This window comes from Rutilus rutilus (genome assembly GCF_951802725.1).
Source record: "Rutilus rutilus genome assembly, chromosome: 8".
Taxonomy (NCBI): domain Eukaryota; kingdom Metazoa; phylum Chordata; class Actinopteri; order Cypriniformes; family Leuciscidae; genus Rutilus; species Rutilus rutilus.
The window spans coordinates 3,572,308-3,592,578 of record NC_140222.1 but is presented as its reverse complement, the minus strand read 5'-3'; the positions used below and the strand labels follow the sequence as shown (position 1 = coordinate 3,592,578).

The following is a 20,271-nucleotide window of genomic DNA, read 5'->3' as shown; positions in this document are numbered from 1 at the left end:
ATAATTTACCATTACTTCTTAAAAACTGCCAGGTTCAACTTTATGCGGATGACACTGTCATATATATATTTAATTCTGACCCCATACAAATTCAATTATCTCTTCAATCGGATTTTAATAGGTTACAAGACTGGCTTTTGGGTAATAAATTAGTGCTTAATAAAACCAAATCATATACTATGATTTTTGGTTCTAGACATAAACTTAATTAAATTAACCAAAACCTGTTCTTGTGTTATATCATGTAAAGACGGTACTCCTCTGCATAGAGTTGACACTATTAAAGGTCCCATTCCATGGATTATTTTTATTATTTTATAATGTTTCCAGGGGTGCCCTTATAATGTTAGTATGTTTTTTAGATAAAAAATTGTTATAATTTAGAAATAAAAGGCATATATCCTAGCCTGATTTCATTCCCTGGTTTGAACGCTCTGTTTGAAGGGGCGTGTCTGCTGTGAGACTTCAGTGTAAACGCCCTCTGCTGTGATTGGCTGACATGCTTGCATATGAAATATCTGGCATTACATGTGGAACTATCTGGAAAACTTTTACTATTACAGCTATTATACGTTTTTACTATTACAGCTATCTGGATTAACGAATCATGAGAAGTTTTTTAAGTATTTAGATCTATTACCATCACATAAAAGGTTGCAGTGATGAGCATTGAGCAGATGACAGCCTGTTGATCGCGTGAAAGATCTTATCATTGCAACGCAGTTTCTGCACTCACTAATGATTTCACCAATGCAAACATGAGGCATATAAATACAGTAAGAGCTTCGTTGTGCAGTGTAACAGCGTCATTGATTTCATAACGAGTTTTGGCAAGTGTCCAGATAAACTCGCGCTGTGTGATTGACAGCTTGGACGATTGGAAAGGGATTGTTCTTTGATCGCTTTCTGTATATTAATCACAGTTTAAGTAAGATTATTTTCATCCTACTAAGAGAAACGAACGATGTGAAGAGTGATCGCTACTTCCATATTAAATCACTACTTACCGCTTGCTGGAATATAGTTGAAATAGTCCCCTTCGTCAGTATGAAACGCTGAGAGAAGTCTGCTTGATATTATTCCAGGTTAGAAAAACAGTCCGTGGTGAAATGGACAGAGCAAACTAACAACTTCGAATTAAACTTTTGCGGTATCCGATTATAGATAAACATCAACCACGTCTGTTGACATTTCGCCATCAATACGCCTGTGTTCCTGTGGGCGGAGTTTAGTCTAAACACGGTTCTGGTGATGTCATTAAAGAAGGTAGTAGAGGGGTGTAGTCCAATCCAGCCGTTTTATGTAGTCAACTTCTGTTAAATAAAATATCTCGCTTGGCATTGAACTTTGAGCTTTATAGTCAAGTCAAGTCAAGTCAAGTCAAGTCATTTTCATTTATATAGCGCTTTTAACAATGTAGATTGTCTCAAAGCAGCTTTACAGAGATAAATGTATAATTTAACGTAAGATTGTTTTGGCTTTATAGCGGTTCTTTAATAAAGTTATTTTCCAGCTAAAGTTAGTTTTGATTGATTCGCTTCCGTCGCAACGATCATTTGTTTTTAAATTAGTGCCGCCAAGACGACACCATTCTCTCTACACAGACTTTAAACGCGAACCTGTGAGAAACGCTGATGGCGTTCAGATGCGCATTAAGAACGGGTTCTATAGTTATGTGCGTTTGAATATATGTGTGCAGGTTTGGAATTCCCTACAAACCAAGCCTAAACAAATTACTGGTGTTTCCTTATAGTTTTGATTCAGAATTTTATTTTATTTTATCAATTCGGGGTAGATACGCAAATTGAGTTTTCCCGACGACGCGTTATCTGTAGAGTGGGAAAGGGATCCTCTATAGGGAGAGACTAGTTGGCACTTCAGCACTGCGTTGACACCGGGTCCAGGCGAAGGTCCATCATCAGATCTGGAAACGGCCTGGATCCGGCAGGCTGCGGGAAAACCTTGGGATAAAAAAAAGACACTAAATTTAGCGTAGATGCCATTCTTCTCATGATGTAACAAGTACATCAGGATTTATGGGAAGTGTTCCCGGTTCCAGCTGACCTAATCTATGCAGCCTAATATTGAATTATAGAAGTCTATAATGTATTATGTGAACGCTATGTCAAAGAGATGTGTCTTTAATCTAGCTTTGAACTGACAGAGTGTGTCTGCTTCCCAGACAATGGTAGGAAGGCTGTTCCAAAGTTTTGGTGCTAAATAGGAGAAGGATCTACCGCCAGCAGTTGATTTTGATATTCTAGGTATTATCAACTGGCCGGAATTTTGAGATCGCAATAGACGTGAAGGAGTATAATGCGTTAAGAGCTCGCTCAAGTACTGCGGGGCTAAACCATTTAGTGCTTTGTAAGTAATCAGCAATATTTTAAAATTGATGCGATGTTTAATAGGGAGCCAGTGCAGTTTTGACAGAACCGGGCTAATATGCTCATACTTCCTGGTTCTGGTAAGAACTCGAGCTGCTGCGTTTTGAACTAGCTGTAGTTTGTTTATTAAGCGTGCAGGGCAACCACCCAGTAGAGCATTACAATACAGTTTTTTTCAATCGCTAACAAGCGCTTACCCATACTTCAGATACTTTTTCTAAACTCTTAACACAGACTCACACCTACAAAACACAATTGGCCAAATGGTTAATTGTCTTCTCAAAAACACAGTTTGTTAAATATATACTAACTCTTCATTTCAAAACAGAACACATGTTTCTCTGCGCACACACTAACTTTACCAAAACACTGGAAATCTGACTCAAAATGAAATAATTCTGTCAAAGAATAACACTTGTTTTCACTTCACAAGATTCATGCACTCAATCAAAGTACACCAGGTTTCAAAATACTGGCTATTGTTGACATTACTAAAACTGCATAGACTTTTATGTTTCAGTTTTACAGGTATTTGCATGCAAAACGTGCAATTCACCGTTTTACACTAAATTTCTTGGTTGGGATCTGTATGTCCACATGTACAGTACTTTCACATTCATAAGCATTCCAGTAAAAAGCAAATCAGTTTTTATTCCTTTACTGTTTACTACAGGAGGTACAGTAGAAACACAGTTTGATAGAACAGAAAAAGTTTTACAGTATTGCTTACAGTGAACAAAATATCCATTAAACACACAAGAGCATTGTGAACAAAAAAACAACAGCAAAAAAAGGGGGGGGGGGGGGGGGGGGATGGGGGGTTGCAAAAAAACATAAAATTACTGTATCTAATCTCTGCGATCTTCAGGGTTAGGCCACATGTTTTCATCAAGATCACATCTGATATCATCCAAGGCGATGCACCTGGGATAAAACTGCTTGGTATGTCGGATCCACCCTTGGAGCCAGCATCCATGGCTTCAAGGAGGGACATCTGCTCATGTGGCTGATGGTCATAAACCTTCCACCTCCATATTACATTTCGTCCAGGTCGTTACATTTGAATCCTGCCTCATCTATGTATATGAATTCATGAGGGGCCTGGTTGGCCTCCAATTCCATAACTCTCAAAACAAAGTTTATGTAAATCATGTCATTACTGTATACTATACTGTACTGTGTAGGTTACCTACTTGCAAAGTGCAAAGCTTATAGAACTGGACATTGAATTGAATATACTACACTATACCTGGACATATTGTCGTTGTAGCTTCTTGACTCTCTCACTGATATATTGTTTTTGAACTGATATCATTGCAGAAGCAGAGGTTTTTATAAACTTTCATATTGTAAAATATTAGTACAATTTGAAATAACTGATTTCTGTTTAAAAATATGTATGTCATGTAATAAATTGTGTAAAATGTCATTTATTCCTGTGATGAAAAGCTGAATTTTCAGCATCATTACTCCAGGAAGATGCATATGGACCCGAAAAGCTTGTTTCTTCATGACATTGTTCAAAAGCAACACATTTTGCTAGCAATCAAAATCACATTTAGCTAAAATCATGAAATTTACAAAAATGGTAAAAGTTTCATGTAAATGGTAAATACATGTAAATAAATGCAGTCCATACTGTATCTAAGGTTTGGAATATTGTTTTTGCTATTGTGGGATGTTGTGTGTTAACATTTGTAAATACTACAAAAACAATCCATCATTTTGTTGGGAGGTATAGCTTGTCTGTTAAGAAAATGTAAGCATTATGGAAATGTGTTCACTGACTGCATATTGTGTGAAAACGACAAGAAATGTGTGAATGGTATGGCCACAAAAGACCGATGCTGTGCTAATTGTGTTTAGAGTTTTGAAAATGTGACAACTGGCTGGACAAACGCTTGTTAGCGACTGAAAAAAACTGTAATCTAGCGTTGAGGTCATGAACGCATGAACTAATTGTTCCGCATTTGTCAATGAGAGCATATGACGTAATTTAGATATATTTTTAAGATGGAAAAATGCGGTTTTACAGATACTAGACACGTGACTTTCAAATGAAAGATTAGTATCAAAGAGCACACCCAGGTTCCTAACCGACGACGAAGACTTGACAGAGCAGCCATCAAGTGTTAGACAGTATTCTAGGTTATTACGTGAGGAAGTTTTTTGTCCAATAATTAGAATCTCTGTTTTTTCAGAATTTAGAAGTAGGAAATTACGAGTCATCCAACTTTTTATATCAGCTATGCATTCTGTTAATTTAGTGAATTGGTAAGTTTTGAAGAAATATAGAGCTGAGTATCGTCGGCATAACAGTGAAAGCTAATTCCATGTTTCCCAATGATATCTCCTAATGGTAGCATGTACAGAGTGAACAGCAGCGGTCCTAGTACTGAGCCTTGTGGTACGCCATACTGAACTTGTGATTGATAAGACATCTCTTCATTTACTGCTACAAACTGATAACGGTCAGATAAGTATGATTTAAACCATGCTAATGCAATTCCACTAATGCCAACATAGTTTTCTAGTCTATTTAAAAGAATGTTGTGGTCAATGGTGTCAAATGCAGCACTAAGATCGAGTAACACTAATAGAGAGACACAACCACGATCGGATGATAAGAGCAAATCATTTGTTACTCTAACGAGAGCAGTCTCAGTACTATGGTACGGTCTAAATCCAGACTGAAAATCCTCGCAGATATCATTTCTTTCTAAAAAGGAACATAGTTGTGAAGATACTTCCTTTTCTAGTATCTTTGACAGAAAAGGTAGATTCGAGATCGGCCTGTAATTGAATAATTCTGAAGGATCAAGTTGCATTTTTTTAACAAGCGGTTTAATCATAGCCAGCTTAAAGTTTTTTGGTACGTATCCTAGAGACAAAGAGGAATTAATGATATTAAGAAGAGGATCTGTGACCTCTGGAAGCATCTCTTTCAGTAGCTTAGTCGGTATAGGGTCTAACATACATGTTGTAGATTTAGATGATTTAACGAGTTTAGTAAATTCTTCCTCTCCTATAGCAATGAATGAATCAAATTTTTCCTCAGGGAGACTACAATGCACTGCCTGATGTGATACTGTAGTAGACGGTTGCATAGTTATAATTTTATCCCTGATATTATCAATCTTATAAGTGAAGAAGTTCATAAAGTCATTACTGCTGTGTTGCTTGGAACCTTCTGTGTTTGAAGCTTTCTTTTTCGTTAGTTTAGCCACTGTTTCAAATAAATACCTAGGATTATGTTTATTTTCTTCTAATAGGTTTGAAAAATAAGCAGATCTAGCAGCTTTTAAAGCCTCTCTGTAAGCAATCGAGCTCTCCTTCCATGAAATGCGAAATACCTCTAGTTTTGTTTTCTTCCAGTTGCGCTCCATTTTTCTGGCTGCTCTCTTAAGGGCCCGAGTGTGCTCGTTGTACCACGGCGTTGGATTATTTTCTTTAATCTTCTTTAAGCGCAAAGGAGCAACTGTGTCTAAAGTGCTGGAAAAGAGAGAGTTAAAAGTTTCTGTTGCAATATCAAGTTTTTCTAAGCTATCCGGGATGCTAAAATGATGAAACTGATCAGGAAGATTATTAATAAAGCAATCTTTAGTAGCAGAAGTGATAGGTCTAACATATTTGTAACACGGAGTCGGCTTTGCAGCCTTGGCTAAATGTAATTTACACGAGACTAGATAATGATCTGAGATGTCATCGCTCTGCTGCAGAATTTCAAAGGCGTCAACATCTATTCCATGTGATAATATTAGATCTAGAGTATGATTACGACGATGAGTAGGTCCTGACACGTGTTGTCTAACTCCAATTGAGTTTACAATGTCTTTAAATGCCAAACCCAATGCATCTTTTTCATTATCGATGTGTATATTAAAATCACCAACAATTAGTACTTTATCTGCAGCCAATACTAACTCTGATAGAAATTCCGCAAATTCTTTGATAAAGTCTGTATGGTGCCCTGGTGGCCTGTATACAGTAGCCAGCACAAATCTCAAACGTGATTTATCATTTATACTATATATTTTTACATTAAGCACTAACACTTCAAAGAATTATATTCGAAACTTGATTTCTTAGTGGTTTTGAAAATATTACTATAAATTACAGCAACACCTCCCCCTTTGCGTTTAAGACGAGGCTCATGTTTATAACAGTAATCTTGCGGGGTCATTTAAAGTAATGTAATCGTTTGGTTTTAGCCAGGTTTCTGTCAAACACAGCACATCTAGGTTATTATCTGAAATCATATCATTAACAATGAGTGCTTTTGAAGTAAGCGATCGAATATTCAGCAACCCAAGCTTTAGCATTTGCTCATCTGTATTATAGCTGTTTTTTATTTGTTGAACATCAATTAAATTTTTAACCTTAGATAGGTTTAAACATTTTTTGGATTTCCAAAATCGGGGAACAGACACAGTCTCTATATGATGATAGCTAGGTGAAAGAGGCTCTATGTGATGGGATTTATCTGACCTGGGTGACGCGAGGCCGCTAGCAGACGGTTGGTTTAGCCAGTCTGTCTGCTTCCTGACCTGGTGCCCAATTTGTCATGTTTGAGCTCTAAGACTATGAGCCATATTACTAGAGAGAAGAGCAGCACCATCCCAGGAGGGATGAATACCATCTCTTTTCAACAGGTCAGGTTTGCCCCAAAAACTTTTCCAATTGTCTATGAATTCTATATTATTACACGGACACCACTCAGACAGCCAGCGATTCAGTGAACACAATCTACTAACTATCTCATCACTCCTGCGAACAGGAAGGGGGCCAGAGCAAATTACAGTGCCTGACATCGTACTTGCAAGTTCACACACCTCTTTAATATTAATTTTGGTGATCTCCGACTGGCGGAGTCGAACATCATTAGTGCCGACATGAATAATGATCTTAGAGAATTTACGATTAGCATTAGCCAGCACTTTTAAATTTGCTTTGATGTCAGGCGCTCTGGCTCCCGGCAAACATGTGACTATGTTCGCTGGTGTCTCTATTTTCACGTTCCGTGTGATCGAATCACCAATTACTAGGGCACAATCAACAGAATTCTCAGTGGGTGTTTCACTGAGCGGGGCAAATCGATTTGTTGTGGTAATCGGAACGGAAGAGTGGTTTTTTGATCCGCGACTAGAGCGATCCCTCACTGTCACCCATTTGCCCGGCTGCACAGGCACTACTTCAGCTGGAACCGAATCATGTAAAGAGTTTACTATGCTAGGCGCATCCAAAATAGTATCTAAAGCTCTAGCACTCTTACTATCCTCAATTAAAGTTTGGATGCGTGTCTCTAATTCTGAAATCTTCTCTGTCAGCCTAACTGTCTCCTTACATTTATCACATATAAATCCTATATTGCCAACAGAGAAGTCTATGCTAAACATGTGACATGAAGTGCAGGTGACAATAACAGGACAAGACATTACTCACCGTGTTTGTTGACTGAGTATTACTTACCTGAGCTTTTATTAACTCAAAGGCGCGAGCGCGCGAGAGAAAAATAAATAAATAAAACAGCTGAGCGCACGGGTGGCGCGTTAACAGGCTAGCAGTAGCGAATTAGCGTGTTGTGTTAGTAGTAACGGAAGCTAGCGATGTCAATCTGAGATGTTGGGTAAGCTGTATTTAGTATAAACAACTACAAATTGTAGTAAATGATGGTTCAAAACAAAGAAATACGAGGCTAAGACGGAGCTTACAGCACCGAAGCAAACACACTCACAGCAGGCAGCAGGCAGCGAGGCAGACAGGAGCAATCGATCAGCCAGGAGCCAAGATTTTATAATTTTACAGATATTATTTATACTCTAACAACAACATTACACACTAACTAAAGTTTGAAACATGGGATCACATAGAACGGGACCTTTAAATATCTTGGTGTATGGCTTGACTCTAAACTTTCCTTTAAACCACACATTAATCATGTTTTACGAAAAGTCAGTGTTGGAATGAGTATCTTGCATCGATCTCGAAATTGCTTCTCTTATAGTGTTCGTAAGAAACTAGTGGCTCAATTTATATTTCCGTTTTTTGATTACTGTGATGTGGTTTATCAGATGGCATTAAAATCTGATCTTGTCTCACTTAATTCAGCATATAATAGAATTTGCAGATTTGTTTTAGGATGTTCTTTTTCCACTTACCACTGTACAATGCATGATGCACTTCAGTGGCCATCTGTGAATGTGAGAAGGCAGACTCACTGGCTCCAATTTATATTTAAATGTATTTACTTTGATTATCCTAGTTATCTACAACAATACTTTGTACTCTTTTCTTCAAACCACCAAGTTAGGCATTCTGTCCAGACTTACTTTCTCGTTCCTCGTGTTAAAAAAAACAATTGGTAAGAGAGCATTCATGTTTAAAGCTCTATTAGACTGGAATAATTTGCCTGTAGATCTTAGATCCATTACTTCATTTCGGTTGTTTAAACAATCTTTATTATCTTATTTGAAAGTAGATTGTACATGCTATCATTGAAACTGTCATTGGTGTTATGTGTACTGTAGCTTATTTTATTTATTTATTTAAAAAAAATTGTTGGTGTTTTGTTGTTTGTCTGTTTGTTGATGTATTGTTAATTGTAATCTTGTTATGTTCTTTATGTTGTAATTGTGTTTCATTGTAAGGACCCCCTTGAAAACGAGATGATACATCTCAAGGGGTTAATCCTTCCTAATAAATTCTAATAATAACTGGACGGCTCTAAATACTCTGGTGTAAACGGGTCTAAAACATTTTGAGCTTGTCCACTTCCAGAGGTAGCTGAAAACACATTTGACAGGATTGCTTTAGTAGTGTAAATGCTCATGGTCGAATGTGTTCAAACAGACACAAAAGACCGTCTACTCTCCGTCTACTGATCTAATGCTAAACATAATGGGAAGAGCTCTAGCCAGACGGGATTTAAACTTTATCAGCTGGAGACCCAAGTTTGGCTTGAAGAGAAAAACGTACCAAACACAATGTTCTCTCACCATTCCTGATTTCTAACACACACTCACAGCGTTCGGCTGGTCTTGTATGGGATGAATTTAGTCTCAAAATGATTAACACATGCATGCACAATTATCCATGAACTTTTTTACTATCCACAACCAAATGCCTTTCAACTTGCGTGTGCAAATTTCAGAATTAAATGAATGTGCAGCAATTTGTACAAATAGAAACTGATTTGTGAATACAAATATTTTCTTTTGCATTAGTGCATCATTATTTGCGCATGCAACAAGTAAGATGTGCCTTTGTGGATCCGGTTGTTGTGGTTAATGAGAAGATCAGTGAGGTGTTTGTTGTGGAGGTTGCATGTACCTTTGACTCTAGTATGGAAGAAGCCTTTATGACTAAGATTATTAAATATCAACCACTCCTAAACATCATCTCAGAGTTAGGTTATCAGAGCCGACTACTTGTGTTCATATTTGGCAGCTTAGGACACACACACAGGCTGGTTGTAAGAGGGCTTCAACAACTATGCCCAAAAAGAGGGCTAAACGGCTAGCAAAGTACTGTGCCCTGTCTGCTATCATAGGCAGCCGTCATATCTGGCGGAGACAGTGCTATATGTATCCATAACAACAACTGAGCGATGCTAAATATTGTAAAGATCTGCTGTATGCCACTGGTCCATGATTATGTACATGCATTTGACTGTATCTATAGTATTTATGTCCCTGTAAATCATTTCTTTTAAGTGGACTTAAATAAATAGTTAAATGTGTGTGAGATGGGCAGGTTTAGGTGTCGGGTTAGTGTGTGTGTGTGTGGCCTGGTAAACCCTACATTATAAAATGTCCCCACAAGGATGGCAATATCCGAAATCCTTGTTCGTGTGGGGACATTTTTTGGTCCCCATGAGGAAAACAGCTTATAAATCAAAAAAGTGATGTTTTTTTGAAAATGTGAAATTGCAGAAAGTTTTCTGTGATGGGCAGGTTTAGGGATAGGGTTAGTGTGTGTGTGTGGGCAGGTTTAGGGGTTGGGTTAATGTGTGTGTGTGTGTGTGTGTGTGTGTGTGTGTGTGTGTGTGTGTGTGAGATGGGCAGGTTTAAGGGTCGGGTTAGTGTGTGTGTGTGTGTGTGTGTGTGTGTGTGTGTGTGTGTGTGTGAGATGGGCAGGTTTAGGGGTCGGGTGTGTGTGTGTGTGTGTGTGTGTGTGTGTGTGTGTGTGATGGGCAGGTTTAGGGGTAGGGTTAGTGTAAGGTGACAGAATATACAGTTTGTACAGTAAAAAATTAATTAAAAAAATCAATGTCTATGGAAAGTCCCCCTAAAACATGAAAACCCCACGTCTGTGTCTGTGTGTGTGTGTGTGTGTGCTCTTTTTCAGTGAGTGATCTGAGGATTGTTCTGCTGGGAAAGAATGTGTCAGAAAACAGCCGAGTGGGAAACATTATACTGGGAACAGAAGCGTTTCACAGTGACGCTCCTTCATCTTATTCACAGCAGCACAGTGTGATAATCAGTGGAACGGTGGAGAAGAGACACATCATAGTCATCAACACTCCTCCCCTGCTCCAGCCACAGCTCTACCAGTATCAGATCACACAGAGAGTGAGAGAGTGTGTGTCTCTGTCTGCTCCAGGACCTCATGTGATCTTACTCGTCCTGCAGTTCAATGACTTCAGTGAGGAGGACCTGAGAAGAGTGAAATATGTGCTGAACCTCTTCAGTGTGAAGGCCATTAAACACACTATAGTGCTGACTACTGATGAAGAGCCACGCACATCTAAATGGACTTCTAAGATATGGGTTAACCCTATTCATAATTTAATAAAGGAGTGTGGAGGAAGACATCTTCAGTTTGATGCAAGAAACCCAGAATGGTGCTCTGAGATGATCAGAAGGATAGAGAAGATACTCCAGGAAGAACATGAAGAGTTTCTCGTCTGTAACATGTATGAGGCTGGAGGTGATTCAGTGGATGATCCAGACAATTCTGATCACAAAGGGGATGGACAATTCAGTCAGAGCACAAAAACAGGAGGTGATGGAGGAGGTTTGTCAAAGTCCTTTTTCTGGATAATACCTCTAAGAAACTACATTTTTGTCCTCTATAATATAGTTACAGTCATACAGTAGTACTTCTCATTTTTCTCCGTCATTTTCTGCCTCTACTGTAACAGTTATTTATTATTTTAGTAATCTGTTTTGTTTTGGTTGAAAAGCTTCTGAAAAGTTTGTATCAGACACTGACAGAAAGACAAAGTGTGTTGCTAAATACAGTCTTCAGACACAGTTTAAACAAGGCTGTCAGTGTTGTTAGACCGTTCACCCAAAAGATGATCATTCTGCTCTCATTGGGGCTGTTTACACCTGGCCACATAAATGTGTTTTCTCAGATCGGATAGCTGTCTGATTTATCAAAACGATTCCATTTACACCTGCTCACATAAATGTGTTCTCAAGAAAACGGATATAAATCTGATCTTCCATTCCCGCGCTATATGCAGATTTAATGGAGTTCACGTCACTGAAAGCAACAAATATAAGCTGCATCTTATTGATCACCAGCTAATTTCAAAATCAAAGACAGCACCAACATCATTTAGTTTCTTTAATTTTAATGATTATGATTGTGTTCAGTGTTTGCAACTTACTTTCACTTTGATTTGAGTCAGTTTGCGGAGGAGATGCTCAGCTCCAGTAGCGCCGTCATATCTGACTATAACATGATATATACAGGGTTTGTACGGATTCTGTAAAATTAAATTCCAGGACTTTCAAGGAATTTTCAAGCACTACTTTTTGGGATTTCAAGGACTTCAATCAGCACTTATCAAACAATATCTTTATTATTAGGTTTTTTTTTTTTTACTCAAATTACATATGGTATATTTGATGTTTCACTTCATAAAGATCAATCCATTGACCAACGCTGTCAGGCATGGGAAATCCTCTTAACCATTGAAAGGATATTGAAATATACACACACTGCCTGGTAGGCCTATCGGTTGTTGGTATCGGAGCATTTTTACGAGTACGAGTACATGAGCTCGGTATTGATGCATCCCTATTTTTAATAATTCAAGCACATTTCAAGTACCTCTTCAAAAATATGGCTGTTATTTTTTTTATGGCAAGGGTTTTCCAGGACTTAAATTTCAAAAAGTCAAATTCAAGTACTTTAAGCACCTTGTAACACACTCTCACACATTTATTCTTTAGCATTGTTGGGAGGAGTAAAATGAACATATGTGGTTTCAACAGCCAGATGCATTTACACTTGCCCAGCTTCATCTGGAATGACCTCTGGAATGACCTCTGGAATGAACTCCTGAAGTGGTTTGAGCGATCTGATTTAAATTCGTCTTGAATGCATTTTGGAGGTCATTTACACCTGGTCTTTTAACAACTGTAAAAAAAAAACGCGGAGTCTGTAGACACCACAGGCTCCACAAACGGAAACAAAAACAAACTGGGCTCACCCGCACCACGAAACATAACAAACTGTTCCAGCCAATAACCAACAAGTAGGATTTGGGGTGGGGTCTGGGGGGGTTAGTGCGCGGATGAGGAGGAGGGAGGGTCTAGCTTGCCTCCGTCTTGTTTGACAATACTTTAAACGTCATCAAGAAGTGACGTCACCCAACATCACTTAGAGCACCTTTAAATTGCAAACAAATGAGGAGAATCTTCGCATGAAAGACACACGACTGGCAGATCAACGTGCAACTACATTTCTCTCCGAAACGGTAGGAAATTAAATTAGATTGAATGGAGGATTTTAACAAGATGATTGACAGGGCAGTTTACAGTGACAGGACGCACGCAACAGATCTGTCCGTTAAGATGACAAAGTAGTGTGTCCCAAAGCTTGCCTACTCTTTTGCTACACACTCAAAATTATACTTTTCCGTCACAAAGAGTCCATTATTTTAGGGCGTAGTAAAATTAGGCGAATTGGGACGCAGCTTTGCTTTTCCTGAATGAATAAGCCATTTGAACAAATCGGTTGAATGAATGACTCCCTCAACTCGCTTATTAAGACAGTGACTTGTCGCCACCTACTGGTGGTTTTAGTTTCATATTTAAAGTACCCTTTAATTAAAACGTTAAAATTAGAAATAATTTCATATTTAAATATTGAATAAAAAATTATCTCATAGCTTTATTTATGCAATTGTAAATGGAGTTCTGATGGTGCTTCTGTGTCACCTCTGCACTGCAAAGATGGATTTTAATTTAATGATTTAATTTGAATGGTAACATGTAACAGAGTACTGTATTATTATTCTAATAGAAATTAATTTGAATGTTAGAATGTAAAGGTGATGCATTCTTCTAAATATGTTTAGATAAAATATTAATAAAATTTTTAATTTCCGTCACTGCTGTGAACTGACCACTGCATAGAATATGAAAAATATGCATATATTCGTGAGTCAGCTGTCAACAACAGGCCTAAACCAGCCATGGCACCAATCACAAAAACACAATCAGTAAAATATTATCTAATTATTATCAACAACACTTTGAAAATATCGAGATATATTTTTGTCAGTACTGCGCACCCCTAATACAAGGTATTCATTTTGATTTATTCAGGTCTTAAAAGCCTTAAATTTGACTTTAAAAAGTGTGTAGCAACCCTGATCATGAACTAAATGTGCCTCAGCTCTATCATACAGGCATGGCAAGGATCGAGAAACTGGGAACATTAGACAACAATCTGTCACAGGACAGAGAATAAATAGGGAGGGTAATGACTGTGAGGGCAAATGAACAAATGAGATGACAAGAGTGCGAGGTCAAGACATTAGACAGGAGATGTTTTGGGTGAACTATTGCTTTAAAGGCTGTGGTGTGAGTGTACATGTCATAGATCCATACATAGAGAGTAGATTCACACAAAAAATAAGTCAGTAAACTATTGCAAGGAAGCCTTCAGTGGATAAAACAATGTATTAAAATCTAAGGATATTATACAATATAACATTTTTTTGTTGTTTAATGAAGTTTAGATTTTGTACCAAAGCTAAACTGATTCATCTGTGTCTAAATATTGTTTCAGTGACTACTTCTGGAAAAGCAACACTGAACTTTGTCCTGTGTGGATATAATACAACACTCAAGAACTCAGTGTCTAAAATATTTAGAGGGACAATAAATAAACAAAAGAATTTTTTCCATCAGAAAGAAAAGAGCGAAGTGTGTGTGAAGAAAGAGGGAACGATTAATGGACGGCAGATCGCTGTAATAGAGCTTCCAGTTCTTACTCGGCTCTCAGAGGAGGAAGTGATGCGGGAGACTCTCAACAGTGTGTCTCTCTGTGATCCTGGAGTTCATCTTTTCATCCTCGTTACTCCTGTCGGTTCACTGACTAATGAAGACAAAGCAGAAATGGAGAAGATTAAAAGAATATTTTACTCTAATGAGCACTTCATGATGCTTTTCACTACTGAACTCACTGTTGACCAAAGTGTGACAGATTTTGTAACATCTGCAGAATCTCAGGGCATCGTGAGTCTCTATGGGAGTTGGTACTATGTGATGGGGTTAAAGGATGATAGAAACTCCGGACAGATCTCAAAAATTCTGGATTGTATAGAGAACATGAAGACTGAACCCTATTCACTTCAGATGTATAGCAGAGCTCCAGAGAAAAGAGTCAGAGATGAACTAGAGGAGAAACTGAGTGTGAGAGATAATGAAATCAAAGAGTTACAGGAGAAGATCAAGACACTGGGTGAGTGAATTCATTTATATTTCTGAATAAATTGTTGAATCTTTTGCAACTATTGACTGGGTAAAGTCTATAATCCTACACATCACCAGACTCTGAAGGATGGGATAAACTACACGACTTTCTGGACTAGTTGATGCCAGTTGCCGAAACTCAGAGCCAGTCTGCAGATTTGAGCTGACAGATTTCATAGAAAATCGTGTAGTGTATTATCCTCAGTTGTTTAGTGTATGATGCCCACACTGAAAATTTTTTTATTTGTTAAATTATTTATTTTTTTATCGTAAGTGGTTGCACACAATTGATTTTAGCTATATTTAAACAAATGCATTAAGTTGAACTAAAATTGATTAAGTTAAACTTAATGCATTTGTTTAAATGTAGCTAAAATCATTTGTGTGCAACCACTTACGATAATTTTTTTTATTAAATTCAACAAATAATTTTTTTTCAGTGCAGTTTTTCCTATGTAACCATTTACAAAGTCAGCAAGTGTGTGATGCCTAGTGTTTTAAAATCTGTTCAGCTTGTAAAAGTCGTGTTCCAGCCTTCAGTAACTTCCCTTGTGATGCTCTGCTGTCAGTTTCAGCTCCTGCATTTGTCTTTTTACCTTCAGTCCTCTCTTCAGAAAGTAAAATGTAAGGTCAGTGGGATACATGTCAGGTATCCCAAACATCCCACTTTGAGCACCTGAAAAGCTCTGTATTACTTAACCCTCTGGGGTCTGAGGGGTTTTCTGGGCCCTGGAGATGTTCTGACATGCTCTGACATTTGTGCTTTTTTCAGTTATTTATAAACATGTTAATGACAAAGGTGTAAATTCACTCTATATAGCACAAACAGGGCTACCATAATATCTGATCAACATGCTTGTAAATCTTTGTATTTTTAAGAGAATAATGTTTATGCGTGGTTATTTGAAAAAATAAAAATGAAAGTTGCTGAAATAAGAACACAAAACACATACTAAATATGTGTCCACAAGACTTTTGACTAATGAATGTTGTCGCTTCGAGTTCTGGCTTCAAAATTATGTGAAAATCATCCTGCCTAATCGCTCTCATAAAACAATACATTGATTTAAACTTTGTAAAAAAGTTTTTTTGTCTGAAGAGGTTTATGCATGGGAGGGGTAATGGTCCATCAATATTAATGAGATTCAGACCAGGGGTGTGACATAGACACTCCCCCAATGGCTAATGGGCCATCAAGTGAGGCAGCCTGAACAAGGTAATATTATTGTAATTCCTCTATGTGGAGGAACGAAATGTTCTAAATTTGCAAGTATCTCACAGTAAATGCTTATGCCCCGTTGATGCGGGCTCTAAGCAAAATAATGCAAAATGAGCAAAATAAAATAAAATAAAGGCAGATAGAATATAGTTACATGTCTTGGTTCTAACTTTCATACAGGCCTATGATCTAAACATATCGTTGTACATATTATACAGCATGTCTAGGCTATGCTGTATAAAGTCTTCTGAAGGCACGCGCCGAAACGCGTTTGTGCAAATAAGTTTATTTATGCATGAAGCCTCTCTCCTACTTTATACAGCATAGCCTAGACCATTTAAATATATATTACTCTGAATGGCGAGTATGGAAATGGTCCAACCAGTAAAATCTGTAGCCTACGTTTATATAAATATAGCTTGTCAACTAATTTCTCTGTACTGTAGGCTAATTGGGCTACGTGTTGTAGCCTAGTCATTAAATAAAACAATTTAGTTCATATTTAGGTTTAAATAAAATGTTTTTTTTTTTTTAAATTTATGTTGATTATATGAAAAGTGAAAAGCATGAGTAAGATCATGCGCAATCGCGAGACAAATGGAGTGGGCAGACAAGATTTTGACCATTTCATTAATTTTTTATTTTGTATAAAGCCTTTCTTTAAAGTGAATTTCGTTTTGTATTAATTGTATCTTATATTTAATCGTTGTTTCATCAACCAATTGCCTGTATTTAATACATAAGAATTTAATAATAGCACGCAATAGAGCTCCGTGTCGGCATGTGAACTGGAGCTCGCCTCATAAATGAACCCAAACTCATAAGCTTTGCCTAAAATACCAGAGAAATATATAGAAAGCTCGAAATGTGTTATTTTAAACAAAACTATTAAAAACGAAAGAAAACAGACTGCATGAAGCCTCTCTCTCCTACTTTATACAGCATAGCCTAGACCATTTAAATATAAATTACTCTGAATGACAAGTATGGAAATGGTCCAACCAGTAAAATATGTAGCCTACGTTTATATAAAATAGCTTGTCAACTAATGAAAGTAAATTTAAAAAGACTTACTCATCCGAAATATTATCCATGGCTGGATCAAGTCGCTCTTCAAAATACAAACGTTCGTCGTCAGAGTCCCGCTCTTCTTCTGAGGAAAATGTGAACTCTTCACTATCCAGGACTAGCTGAAGGGCTTCCTCACCCTCACCAGTCAATCGTTCCAACGGTGCAGAAAAGTGAATGAATGAAACTTGCTGGTTTTAAGGCATTTCAGGGGGCGTTTACCTTATTTTGCATAGATCACCTCAGCTCATTAGCTTATGAATAGCGCGCTCTGCGAGTGGGTGTGAACTCATTACAGATAATTAGATGAGACGGGAGAAACTGTACTTCTCTTTAGTTTCATACAGATTACATTGCAGGAGAATATTTGTTTCGAATGTGAATTGTTTTATTTAAAAGTAGAAATTTAAAGCTTTCTTTAGACGCATGTTTCATGGTTGTGTGATAAGTATTAGCTGATTTTCAGTTCATTTTCCAGACTTGTTTCAGAAAGATTTTTGCGGAGACAGAGTGAGCTGAAAGCGCACCCTGTTTATTTTATTTATTTAAAAATAAAAACAAGGTTTTGATGTTAATGTGAGTGTACACAAAAAAAAGAAGACCCTCTATAGTTTATAATCATGTATTTATTTTATTAATATGACCGTAAATGATTTTTTTAAGTTTATGTTGCTGCTATGTGAAAAAAATCCAGCAAAACGCGCGGGTGCGTTTGCCGACCTCAGAGGGTTAAGCTGTACTTTTTGTTTTCCATCACTTTGATACATTTTGATACAGTAAATGGCTTACTATACCACTAATACCACTGATTTAAAGTGTGCTGGACTACTGAATCAAAGCAACAGAAATTGTGTTAATGTGCAAGTACTTACAGTAGCATGCAAAAGTTTGGGCACACCATGTCAAAATATCTGTTCCTGTAAATAGCAGGGTAAAAGATAATCTGATTTCCAAAAGTTAACCCTCTGGGGTCTGAGGTGTTTTTGGGGTCCTTGAGATGTTCTGACATGCCCTGACATTTGTGCTTTTTTCAGTTGCTTATAAACATATTAATGGCAAAGGTGTAATTACACTATTTAGCACAAATAGAGCTACCATAATATGTGAGCAACATTATGGGCCCTATCTTGCACCCAGCGCAATTGACTTTGTACACGGACGCATGTATCATTCCTATTTTGCACCCGCGCAAAGCGGACTTTTCCTTCCACAGAAGCACGTCGGTTAACTAAGAAATACACTTGCGCTCCCCGGGGCGGTTCAGCGCAAAGAGGAGGCGTGTTCCGGCGCAAACGTTCCCTCATGCTATTTTACAGGTTTAGAAAACAATTTTATTTATTTATTTATTTATACATTTTATTTGGCCGACGCCTTTCTAAATACCCAAGGACATCTTACATGTTTCGGAGGACATAAAAGACTAAAGAAATTAAAATATATTAAAATTCATTGTAGGCTAATACATGATACAAATAAGACAAATCAGAAAAGTGCTAAGAACGCCAGAAGAAAGCACTATTAAGAGTGTCAGGAAAGTTACTATGGCGATGTAGAAATGAAAAGTTTTAAAGATTAAAAGCTTTCTTAAAGAGATAGGTCTTTAGCAATTTTTTAAATGAAGTAACTGTGTCTGCCTGTCGAATGTGGGAGGGGAGGGCATTCCAAAGTCTTGGAGCAGCGCAACTGAAGGCCCTTGCCCCCATGGTAGAGAGGCGGAATTTGGGGGTGACAAGGAGGCCAGTCGAGGAAGAGCGGAGGGAACGTGTAGGAACATATCCTGATAGGAGGTCATAAATGTAGCTGGGTGCAAGATTATGAAGTGCTTTGTAAGTGATGAGAAGGGTCTTAAAATCAATACGGAAGTGCACAGGGAGCCAGTGTAAAGAGATAAGGATAGGTGTAATGTGTTCTGATGGTCTGATACCAGTGAGGATTCGAGCGGCAGAGTTCTGAATAAGTTGAAGTCTATTTATCAGCTTGGAAGGGAGACCGATGAGAAGGGAGTTGCAATAATCCAGACGTGACGTGATATGGGCATGAATTAGGGTTTCAGTGCTGGCTTGTGTCAATGAAGGTCTAAGCCTGGAGATATTTCGGAGGTGAAAGAAAGAAGTCCGGGTAAGTGATTTTATATGAGATTTGAATGAAAGGGAACTGTCCAGAATGACACCAAGGCTTTTGACTTGCGTTGACAGAGGGACCGTGATCTCATCTATGGTTAAATTTAGGTTTTGCTGTTTTGAGAGAGAAGATTTTGAGCCGATGAGCAGGACTTCAGTCTTACTAGCATTCAGTTTTAAAAAGTTTGTGTTCATCCAGATTTGAATGTCTTTAAGACAGTTGCTGAGAGAGGTGGGTGGAAGGGGAGATGATGGTTTAGTTGAAATATAAAGCTGGGTGTCGTCAGCATAGCAGTGGAAATTAATTTTGTGGTGTCTCATGATCTTGCCCAGGGGAAGCAGATATATAATGAAGAGGAGTGGACCCAACACTGACCCCTGGGGGACACCCTGAGGCACAAACGCACAGGCCGATTTAAAGTGTTTGAGTTGTACGAACTGCTGACGATCCGTGAGGTATGAACAGAACCAGGAAAGTGCATCACCCATGATACCAATGCTGGCCAGACGTTCAATGAGGAGGGGATGTGAGATGGTATCAAAGGCAGCGCTCAAGTCAAGTAAGATCAAGATGGACAATAGACCAGAGTCAGCAGCACAGAGTAGATCATTGCTGATTTTTACCAATGCTGTTTCCGTGCTATGTTTAGCACGGAAACCAGACTGGAAATGTTCATAGAGATCATTGTAGATGAGATGGTGATGTAGTTGATGTGCCACGACCCGCTCCAGTATTTTGGAGACAAAAGGAAGATTGGAGA

At 38.0% G+C, this 20,271-nt stretch overlaps 1 protein-coding gene across 1 annotated transcript in view; it reads left to right on the top strand.

The window, feature by feature from the left end:
• The window catches only part of LOC311295715 (uncharacterized protein), a 59,119-nt gene that overhangs the window by 13,107 nt on the left and 25,741 nt on the right, over positions 1-20,271 (top strand). The window contains exons 3-4 of the mRNA XM_084417202.1: positions 10,734-11,402; positions 14,418-15,092. Coding sequence (XP_084273328.1) covers positions 10,734-11,402; positions 14,418-15,092 — 1,344 coding nt within the window. The remainder of the gene's footprint in view (positions 1-10,733; positions 11,403-14,417; positions 15,093-20,271) is intronic.